Below are 10987 nucleotides of genomic sequence, written 5' to 3' on the forward strand. Positions count from 1 at the left end.
CACTGAGCCATCTCCCCGGCCCTTCTCTTCTTAATTTCTTATACATTTCTTTCTTTTTTTCCTTTCTTCAGTTTTACATGTAAAAATCTGTAATATGAGTAACTGGTTGGAAGACAACACTATGTATTGTGAAATACAGCAATAAATACTGTGAAATTCATATTTCTTAAGTGAAATTCTGTATAACATAATTTTTCTGTTTTAATTCTAATTTGTACTCTCTAAAAATTAAAAAAGATGGAGATGTAAATTTTGATTTTACCTGAAAAAAATATGTTCAGAGAAATATCTAGACTGGTGTTTGACAAAACAACTGGTTTCCATAGCCCAGCCCAGCTGACAGGTAAAATCAACCACTGTGTAATCCGGGTGCAGTGACAGGGACATCTAGACCCAGCTATCTGGGAGGCTGAGGCAGTAGGATCCCTTGAAACCAAGAGTTCAGGACTACCCTGGGAAACATAGGAAAACTCTATCTAGAGTTTAAATGAATGAATGAGCAAGTGAAAAAAACCAGCGTAGAGCGTGTCTGTCTGGGATGTTCATTCCAGCCTAGAGATAAATGCCGAGACTGATGGACTGAAGCATCTGCTCTGGCGAACCAGGGTAGATTTATAATCCTGGGGGTGGCTTTGGCCCTCGCTCTGCTCTATTAGGTGGGTCCTGCAGAAGATATTGGCTTCTCCTTATCATCTCTGCCTAGATGTGGTAGGACTCTGGATTATGGGCCCTGTCTGGGTTGTAGAACAAATAAGAAAAGGGCAAGGGGAAAGTGACATGGGAGTCATTGGCCACATTTAATCAGTTACATTTCTAAGGTACCTTGTATTAGCAGGCAGTAGGGGACATTAAATGTTTTTTTGACTGCACAGCATCTGGGTGGTGAGTTCAGAGTGGGGGAGCAAATGAACACACACTTACACAGCACAACACGGGACACAGGATGAAGTTGAAGGGTGGTACAGAGAGGGAACAACTGCATCTTGGGGCCCCGACTCGGGCTTCCATGCACATGCCTGTGGCAGAGAGGAGACAGGATAGATTCTACATGGACAGTCAGCTATCACCTTTAGTTGCTACCATGTGACTTTATTTAATGGTTGACAGATTGTGTTGGTTTGCGAAGTTTAGAAGCTCAACTACATCAGCTCAGCAGCCCTGCACCCTGGGGTATGGGAGACCCACGCTAGGGCAGCCTGTCATCTGGATGTAGAGGGGAAGTGAAGGATGGCTCTGCTTCTGTTTCTTCTGAGGAGCACCAGTCTTTGCCTTCAGCACAGATGTCATCTCCCGGCTTCCAGCATAGGCTCTTCATCCTTCCGGTGTAGACCAGTTCCCCTCCTGGTCTTGCATTCACCCTGCAGAGAGCTCCAGACCTTGAACTGAAACCTTCAGTCTCCAGTGTGCAGAGTGTGTCCTTCATCCAACTCTGGCTGACCACCGGAAGCCGATCTCATAATTTCTTAAACATTTGTGTATCCTGTATTATATCTATTTCTCTGACGGATACACTTAATACAAATGTTTCAGAATTTGAAATGAAGTCTTTGCATGAAATATTCATGCTTCTCTGTCGGTTTCTATCACAGTTTCCAAAGGAGGGGAAACAACTGAGCCCCGGAGCCCACAAATACGGTACTGAGCCAGTAAGTACAGTCTGCAGGTGATGTCTTGTACAGGCGGTACCCAGTAGGGATTTGCAGTGTCATAAAACAAGTTTGGTTCCCTGCTGAGTTCGCCAACTGAGATAAATGTCCTGCCCTCTCTGTAGCTCTAGACTCTCAGAATCCCTGCTCACTGGTATGGGCTCCAGGACTCCTAGCTTTTAGACTTGCTAATTTATGTACTTAATGGAGTCAAAACTCAGCAGACTTCCCGTGGGGTCAGACCCTTAAACTGCCGCTGTCTTGGCCTGTGGTGTGAACGTGTGCCCGAAAGTTCACGTGTTGGAGGCGTAATTCCTAGTGCAGTGTAACTGAGAGGTGGGGAATTACCCAGCTCCCAGCAGAGGTCAGAATCTGAGCTTCAGCTGTCTGGATTCTTTTACCTGCCCACTCTCAAAAGTGAGAAAAAAGGCCATAGAAGCTGGCCGAGCTGGGGGAGCTAATGCGCGCCTCTTTTTCTGGACAGAAGCATTCAGTTTACAGAGAGGACAGAGCGAACTGCAGAAAGATGTGGCTGTCAGTTCACCAGCGAGCACAGAAAGATATTTCAAGGCCTGGGATGTCAGCTGCCTCTCAGGGACTGCGACAGGTAGGTCACTGTGGACTTGCGCCTCTCGGATGCGATAGGGTGCGTTCTCATTCTTGCAGGACTGACTGAGGACTTGAGAGTGCTGTCATAAGGCGAGGCTGCCCCATATGCTCTTCTACTTCTCTACCGGCACCTGTTTGCACTTCCCAGCTCCGCCACCCTGCAGCAGCAGGAGGCCCCGGCACTGCAACCACTGATCTTGGGCTTTATGCAAATTATTCACTCTCAGGCAATCTGTGATAGCAAGAGAAAACCCTCGGGGCACCATGTGAGAGAAAGGCTTTCCCTGCTCTGTGCTGGACACTCCGCACTCCCGACCCAGACCCCGGCCAGGGCAAAGCCACAGTTAGTTCCTGGAGTTGGCTCAATCTGTTATTTAAAAATACCACACTGTGCATGCTTACAGTACTTTGTACCTGTCCAGACTCAGTTTCATCAATCAATTTTCCACGACTGTCCTAAGAGGGACATTATGAGGTCTATTTTACAGATGTGCAAGGTCATGAATTAGAAGCTCTTGTTGATAACATCCCTCAGTGATGGCTAGGCTTGCCCTGGCTCCAGAAAACATGTCCTCAAGGGTGCCATTTGGGTCACAAAGGATCAAGAATGACACAGTTCTCAAGCGACTAGATTTATCATGCTATCTGATGACAGGGGAAAAAATCATCAGTGTCAGGGAGGGCCATCAGCCAGATCTTTCTGGAATCTAGAGTCACAGCAACAAGGAAGGTGTCCAGGACACAGGGTTTGCAAAATGACCCAACGCCAGCCTTCCCTGTGTCTGCTGCGGGGGGTGGGGGTGGGGTACTGGGCAGCTCCTCCTCCCTGGAATCCTGACTCCAGCACCTGCCCCCTTCCACGTGGCCGTTACCCCTCCCCAGGAAGTACTTTGCATTTTTCCTTTGGGTGAGCACTGGCTTCTTAGAGACCCCAACCTGCACAGCACTGGTGATACAGAAATGAACAAAACCATCTGGCCCTTTAAGGAGAGCAAAGGGGAATGCTTGCAGGGGGAAATGTGGAGAGATGAGCGTCACTCCTTGTGTTCTGGTCCTCTGGCTGCATTTTCAAAAACCAAAACAAAATAGAGAATGACAACAGCTAACACGCTGTGTATCTTAAAAGACTGGCTAAAATGTTACTCAGAGTACAAATGATAGACCAAACCTTTCTCTTACAAAGAAGAAAGAAACAGATAGATAAAGCCAAAACTTTCTCTTCCAGAAATTAATGGAAACTAGTGGTATAAATGAAACATGTTAACATAATATTAAATTATCTCTGAAACAATGAATAGCTGACTGGGGAATTATTTGGACTTCTACCTACTTTCTATTAAATATCATATATATGGTTATATATATATATATGATTGCATATATATGTATATGTACACACACACACACACACACACACATATTAGAAGAGAAACCAGGTACTTAAGCTTGTATGTCTATTTCATTTAACATATTCTCAAGTTGCATCCATTTACCTACAAGTGCCTCCAGTTTGTTTCCTTAAGGCAGAGTAGTGCTCCATTGTACAGAAATGTCACAGTTTCTTCACCTATTCACCTGTTGATGAGCATACAGACTGTTTCCAAGATCTAGCCATGAAATTTTGTTTTAATTTTTCTTAAAAGAAGAGTGCTTTTTATATTTTATTAGCATACATGTGTATAAGAAATAGGGTGGAAGGTTAGATAGGTCGTTTCACATGAAGACGCTGCAGCCTGAAACAACCTTTGGTGGTGGTAAAATTTCCAATTTTTTAATATGCCATAGAGGGCATGGACAAATTTTCTCAACAGGAGATCATGACTTAAACTAAGGCCTACCCATCTCTGGTAAATTTGTGTTTTCCTGTTGTCCAGAAAACGTCATGGTTCTAACGATCACCTGCATTTACAACACAGTCTTCCATGGCTATATATGTGTGACTCAAGTTGGCAAAATATGCCTTTGAGGACACTGGACAAAAAGACGGGAGGACCAGCCAAATAGCTTAGCAGATTAAAGTGCCTGCAAGCAGGCGCAGGGGTGTGGGATTCGATCCCTGGGCCTGCTGTGCTGGCCTGCCCCCCCCCGCCCCCGGGGTGCATTGAGACAGCAATTGAGACTGGGCGTGGGGGCCCACACCTGTAATCCCAGCTCTTGGGAGACTGTAAACAGGCAGATCACTATGAGTCCGATCTATTAGTGAGACCCAGAACACCCTGTAGACCCTTCCCTAAAAATTAAAAAAAAAAAAAATTAAAAAAAATAGACAGGGACCCATTTCATTCACCAGGATGGGAGGCAGTGGACAACTCCAGCACGAGAAACTTCACACACAGGAGCTCTCTCCCTGTACCTGTTCCTGTCCAACCAGAAAGGTCTCCCCATCAGAGTGAAGCCCGCATTTCTCCTGCCAACGTGGCTGTGCCAACAGTGGTGCTGGAGCTCCCCAAATCAGGCAGCCACAGGGCTCCGCCTCCAGCCCCCCTGGGATCTGCTCACAGGCCTAGAATGCGGTGGCTGTGAGGTCCCGGCCCTGCCCTGCTCCTGGCCCCAGGAGTTTTCTTCCAGCAAGGCCTCCAGCCGCTTGCGGGGCTGTGCAAACGGGGGTACATGCTTTTATGGGAGCAGGGCTTATTTTCATGCTCACTGTGTATCTCAAAGGCCATTTAATCATCTTTCTGGCTGAGGCAATGAAGAGAACTTCTGAGCTGGACTTCTGGATTTCTATTTAATTATTTATTTATTTGCTTTTTGCAGTATCAGGGATTGAACTCAGGACCTTGTGCTTGTCAGGCAAACACTTATTCTACTAAGCTATCACCCCAGCCCAACTTCTGGATTTCTAAACATGCCTGCCTGTGCAGGACAAAGATTAGACAGGTTACCTGGCCAGCACGGTGCACATGGGCGGCTCCTCCGAGTTTTCCTTCCACAGGGGGCATCTCTTCCGCGCTTCCCTTGCATTGTTGATGGCTTTTCGTTTCCATGAGTGTGTTGTACTTGGCTTCGGGGTCAGATTGATCTCTGGTGGGAACTGATGCCTCTCTAAGATCCTTTCCAAGCCAGTCAGGTCAGCTCTGTCACCTGGCAATAGGATAAGCATGACACGCTGGCTTCCTGTTCTCTCTGCTCAGGGAGAGCCTCTCAGCACGGTAGGACGCGGACCGCCCGCGCTGTCCCCCCATTGCTTTCCAGCTGCCATCCCTCGGCCTCGGCATTGCTGCATGTCAGGCCTTAGTCTGCCGTGAGACACCTAGCTGGAACGGATGAGTGACTTCACGGAAGAGGCTGGACTGCTACAAACACCACGTGGCTCTCGAGCTGATGGAGGACACAGTGCAATTGCCCTGATTCTCATTTTCCCTTTCATGGCGTACTCAGAGATGTGCATTTTAAAGCTTCTCAGAAGAAGCGGGATGGACGCTGACCTGCCTCCTGCCCTGGGGCTCCCGTATATTGGTCATTCTGGCTTCAGTGACAGCCACAACATAAGGATTCAACTGTAAGCATCTGAGAGTATGAGTTATTAATCCTTTCTGGTACAGATATAATACAAGATTTACAAATAAAAATGTGTAAGATTGGTCTAAAATAGCCACCCAGAGAGTGGGTGGGGAAGCATGCAGGGGCATCTGCACAGCGGGGGCCAAGGGCTGGAGCTCCCTGCAGTGCCCATGGGGGTCCTATCAGGAGGCCAACAGGTCTGCAGTGGAAGGCGCCTGCCCAAAGCAGGGGATGACATCACCGTGCTGGTGAAGCCTGGAGGTGCTCTGAGGAAACAGGAGCAGACCCGTCCTCCACATTGCCCTTTATGCCTTCCAGGCCAGAAGACACCTGGGGTGTAGCTCTGCTCAGCCAGCTTAGTTGAGCTTCTTATTCAAGTTGGCAGAATCCATCGACCATCACATCTGCTATAAGCGTGCCCATTTTTCAGCCATTCCAGTAGCAACTGTCTTATTTCCAAGAGCCCCAATAATTGAGAATTGGGGAACAGCCACAGCGGACCCTAGGCTACTGCCATCCCTCACTGCTTTCTGTAATCAATAAACCCACTTCACGGAACCTGTGTGTTGGGAGAAGTAGCATCAGATCCCCCGGGCTCAGACAAACTGGGAACCAGCGCACAAGGAACTGCTGTGCAGGCACTGCTCCTCCTAGTGTTTGCAGGCAGCTTGAGTTAGACAGAAATATTGTAGGCAATCAGACTGGGTCAGGCCCTCAAAGGAGATAACAAAAGCCAGACACCTTACAACTGTGGGAGGGATGGATGCTCCTGCTGTACACCAGACCTAAAGACCATACATGGTAACCTCCCTAAAGACTGGCGTCCAGGATTGCTCATTACTCAGGAAGAATCCTTGTCTGAAGGCCACCAGATGAGGTCCTCCTTTACATTCATGCCCGCTTGCTACGTGACTCGCTACCCCATTTGGTCCTGGGCCTAATCAAGTTCACTGAGCAATGGGGCTTGTAATCCCACTGGTTGACCATCGTTTAGTCCCACCCTGCATCCACCTAAGCGAGACCCCTTTGTCTCTACCTCAGTCCCGCATGGTTTTGCCCTATAAAAAATAACCTGAAAGAGACAGCTTCCTGGGCAACCCGCTCGGGCCCCCATTCTGTCCCTCTCCAACAGAAGCTTTCCTTCCCAACAAAGTTTTACCCTCAACCTCCGTTTGTTCCTAAAATTCATTCTTCAGTTTTAGAGAACACGAACTCATCCAGGTCAGGTTGGGAGTTTCACTTCCCTATATCAATAGGACAAGGGGACTTGGAAGTCACCTTCAGAGTGTCAGCTGCCCTCAAAGAATGTGATTGCTTGTGTCACAAACGTGTACTGATAAAAATAAAAACAAACAAACAAAAAAGAATTGAGAAGATGCTCCACCCAACACCAAGAATCAGGAGAGGCAGGCAAGGAGCCATACAAAGTTGACGGCTGTGTCAGGAATCTGAGTACCAGAAGGCAATAACCCATCTGTGAGGACGTGGAGTGAGGGTACTGAAATCCAAGGAGGAGGAGGAGGAAGAGGAGGAGGAGGAGGAGGAGGAAGAGGAGGAGGAGGAGGAGGAGGAAAAGATTGATTTTTTTGTGTCTAGGGAAAGTAGGATTCCATATTTCCATGCTTAATGCATATAAGCCAGATTTAGTTACGCATGTCCAGTTATTTTTGTCTCCAGACAGGGTCAGTGCAATTCTGTCACATCCTCTGAGCCGCACTAGCCTTGGCCGGCCTCTAACCAAAGTGCTCATCTGCAGTGAGACAAAGAGCTTGTAGTAGATGAAGTTGAATGTCCTACTTCCTTCCTTGACAATTGTGCTGTGAAAAGTAAATAAAAAAGAGGGAGAGAGGGAGGGAGGGAAACAGAAAGGAGAGAGAAGAAAAGGGAAAAGGAGGGGAGGGGAGAGGAGGGGAGGGGAGGCGAAAGAAGAGAAGGAAAGGAGAGGAAGGGGAGAGGAGGGAAGGCAAGGCAAAGCAAGGCAAGGCAATCTAGTCAACCGAACTGCACAGCGCTTTGCGTGACACAGCTCTTCAACTGGTAATTTAAGAACCAACAGTCAAATTGCTGATTATACCTTGAGGAGCTCTGCCATCTGCTTGGATATATTAGAAAATAAATCAGCTGCCCTAAACTTCTTGTAAGAAGAGAGGCCAAATGTCCCAGAGCTACCAGTGAATCACAGAGAAGTGACACGGGGACTTGGCCTGGCCTCCCGTTTCCTCAGGACGAACCTGCTGGCCCCTCCCATGGCAGAGCAGTGGGCGGAGACTCCGAAGTACTGAGATTGACTAACTGGTGTGAGATGTGGTGACAGATGGACCAGTACAGGTCTCTAAACCAGCAAGGCCCCTGGCAGGCCAAGGCCACCACCTCCTTCCTTCGTGACCATGTGGTCAGTTCCATAATGATGCAACCAGGGCATAAAGGGTGCCCTCGCAGGCCTGCCCCCGTAACGGGCATGGCATCTAGCTCACTTTGTCTGTCAGAATTTCAAAGGTGAATTTAATATTCAACTGAATAAATCTAATTCAGGGGCAGGGAGATAATTTGGTGGTCTAATAGTCTGCCTAGCAAGCACAAAGACCCAGGTTCAATCCCTGGTATACTGTATGCCCTTTGCATGCCTGTAATCCCAGGGCTGGGGAGGCTAAGGTAGGAGGATCACTACAGTCTGAACGGCATAGCAATGTCTTGCATCAAATAAATAAAAAACTTTTTTTAAAAAACCTGCTTCAGGTATTTGGTGACAGCTGATCATAACTGCTGTGCATCGAATCGATTGTCTTTTATGTTCTTGCATACTGCTATGGTTCCAACGTTCCCCCCAAAGGTCCCAGGGTGGCACCACAGGAGCCCCGTTGGGCCCTAGAGGCAGCCCAGCAGGGAGGCACTGGTGTCTGGCTCTTCTCATCTCTTTCTCTTTTCAGGGATGAAAGCAATGCACCGAAGGGCCAAGAAGCTCCAGGGCTTGGGGCCAACAGCGAAAACTAGGAAGAGGCATCGAAGGGTTCGCCTTCGCGGCTTCTGAGGAAGCAGGGCTGTGTGTCGTGGTTCCAGTTCCAGGCCTCCTCATCGGTGACACGGTCAGTTCATTGTTCAATGCCACCCAGCTATGTTACGGTCCTCGCTGTGCAAATACTTAGAAAGGAGCTCTGGAAGGAAGTGCCATGCTCAGACAAGGTGCAGGCGGCCTCCCTTCTGCCGCGTAGGCTTCGTGCAGTGCAGTTGGGCAGTTGTGCTTGCTAACCACTGGAGCACCTCTCTCTTGTCTTCTAGGTTCCTGGGCACACATGGCTTCCATCTATATGTGTCCTCCGTTCAGTCATGAACCGTTCTGGAGGCAGGCTCTGGGTCAAGGATGGGGAGCTGTTCTCAGTAAACTACCAAACTATTGCTGATTACTATCTGGGCAGACTGGCACACGTCAGCAGGCCGAGGCAGGAAGATCACTGGGCCACGCAGTTTAGGGGCAGCCTGCACAACAGAACAAGACCTCCATCTCAAAAACAATGAAAATAAAAAATAGCAAGTTACTTATGCTCTCAGGAAACAACCACCTTCTCCCTGGAATGGCCTAACCGCAGCAAGAGCAAAAAAGGCAATAGGAAGTAGGGCAAGGGAATAAAGCTTGAAGTTAGACCTTCTACCTAAAAGTTTTCTCATTAATATTAACAATCAAACGTAAAGATGAATTAGTAAACTTAGTAGTATTCCTACGTGGTCCCTCTCCAAGGGTTTAGCGTCAGCAGAAGAGTGGCCTCAGTTGGCTTGTAAAAGACCAAACAAAAGGAGCAGGAGCAGGAATGGTTTGAGTCAGTACCTGGGCGGGATCCCCACCTAGCTCTGGGACCAGGGCCCCATGAGCCCAGGGGGTGGCCATGAGGCTGACCACCTGATCACGTGTACAAGAGCCATCTCCTCCTGGTGGCATGGAGAGGCACTCTGAGCCGGCTGTGGTGGCACGTGGCTGTCATCCCTGAGCTCTGGGAGGCTGAATGGAGATTGTAATTTCTAGTCCCACCTGGCATGCATCAAGATCCTGTTGCCAAATAAAAAAGAAAACCCCTGGGCTGCTTCTTCCTGTGAAGGCTCAACCCTCTAAAAAGAGACAGTTTGTGTCAAGATAAAGCGTGCGCTCCCACGCCAAGAGCTCTGCGTCCTCTACTCACATACATTTCCTTTTGTCCTCCTCGGTCTTGTAGGAGTAGAGCATCTCCATCATGTGATTTGGAAGCAGCTTGTGGAGAGCAGAGATAGTCTCAAAGGTCTGGCGCAAAACTTCAGGGCGGGCATAGTTTTTTGGCTCTCTTTTCTGGCCAACAGGAAGGAATCTCATCAACAGGGGGTCATTGCTGGTGGTGCCCATGACGGATTGACTCTGAGTCACAGAGACTGACAGGTAGAGAATTCAGGGTGCGGGGTGCCTCTCCATCCCTCCCAGCTCCCCTCCATGTTCACGAAGGGGCCGTGGCATCTCCTTTCCTGCCTTTTGCCTGTTTGCATTCTGAGCGTCACAATGGAGCAGGTAGGGATCTGGAACCTTGGGAGCACATCCTCCATGCGCAAGGAACAGAAGCAGTTCAGGGAAAATATTGTGTCCAGTCTTACAGGGGTTCTCCCCAGAAATTCCTCTTTCCATACAGATTTGGACAAGCGCTGAGGAGAGAAGTGAGCCTTCCTCCAGGGAAGGAAAGGGACAGGGCAGACACACCCAGCGTTATTTTCCCACCTGGAATCAGCAGAGCCCTGGCTGTGCATAATTCAGGCTCGGCAGACCTCCAAGGCTCCACAGGAGAGACTGAGCTCCTGTCACACCTGCAGCAGCACGGAGGGCTGAGAGTCATGGTCCACCACTGAGCGATGTCCAGGTTAGCACAGGTAAGAGCTCAAAAAGCGTCTTCCTCTCGGACCACACTAACAGGGAGGAAGCAAAGGCACCAGACCAAAATTCTCCCCGTAGCTTGATGGACCAGAACTGGGAAGGAGCCTTTCATTGTTCCGTTTAGAGGACAGAACAAAGGGCAACAGAGCTACTGTGGAATTTGAAACCTCCAAACTTGGTAGCATAGTCCTGAGCAAGGCAAAGCTGCAGAGAAAGACTGATGTAGGGGCCCGTCCCAGCGAAGGGCTTGCAGAAGCCTCTCCATCTCAGCAGGCTCCGGCAGGCGGCAGAGCCAGCCTCCCCAATCACCTCTTTTTGATTTAATCACCCTGCAGAATGGTGAGAA

General features: G+C 48.8%; 1 protein-coding gene across 1 annotated transcript in view; it reads right to left on the reverse strand.

The window, feature by feature from the left end:
* CUNH6orf201 (chromosome unknown C6orf201 homolog) overlaps positions 1-10238 on the reverse strand; it is a 26680-nt gene extending 16442 nt beyond the window's left edge. The window contains exons 1-2 of the mRNA XM_023712126.1: positions 9933-10238; positions 5141-5339 (exon numbers count right to left, since the gene is read on the reverse strand). Of these exons, the coding sequence (XP_023567894.1) occupies positions 5141-5339; positions 9933-10125 (392 nt within the window). The 5' untranslated portion in view covers positions 10126-10238. The remainder of the gene's footprint in view (positions 1-5140; positions 5340-9932) is intronic.
* Positions 10239-10987: the final 749 nt, after the last annotated feature.

The sequence above is a fragment of the Octodon degus genome, unplaced genomic scaffold, assembly GCF_000260255.1.
Source record: "Octodon degus isolate 3935 unplaced genomic scaffold, OctDeg1.0 scaffold00023, whole genome shotgun sequence".
In the NCBI taxonomy this organism is placed as follows: Eukaryota; Metazoa; Chordata; class Mammalia; order Rodentia; family Octodontidae; genus Octodon; species Octodon degus.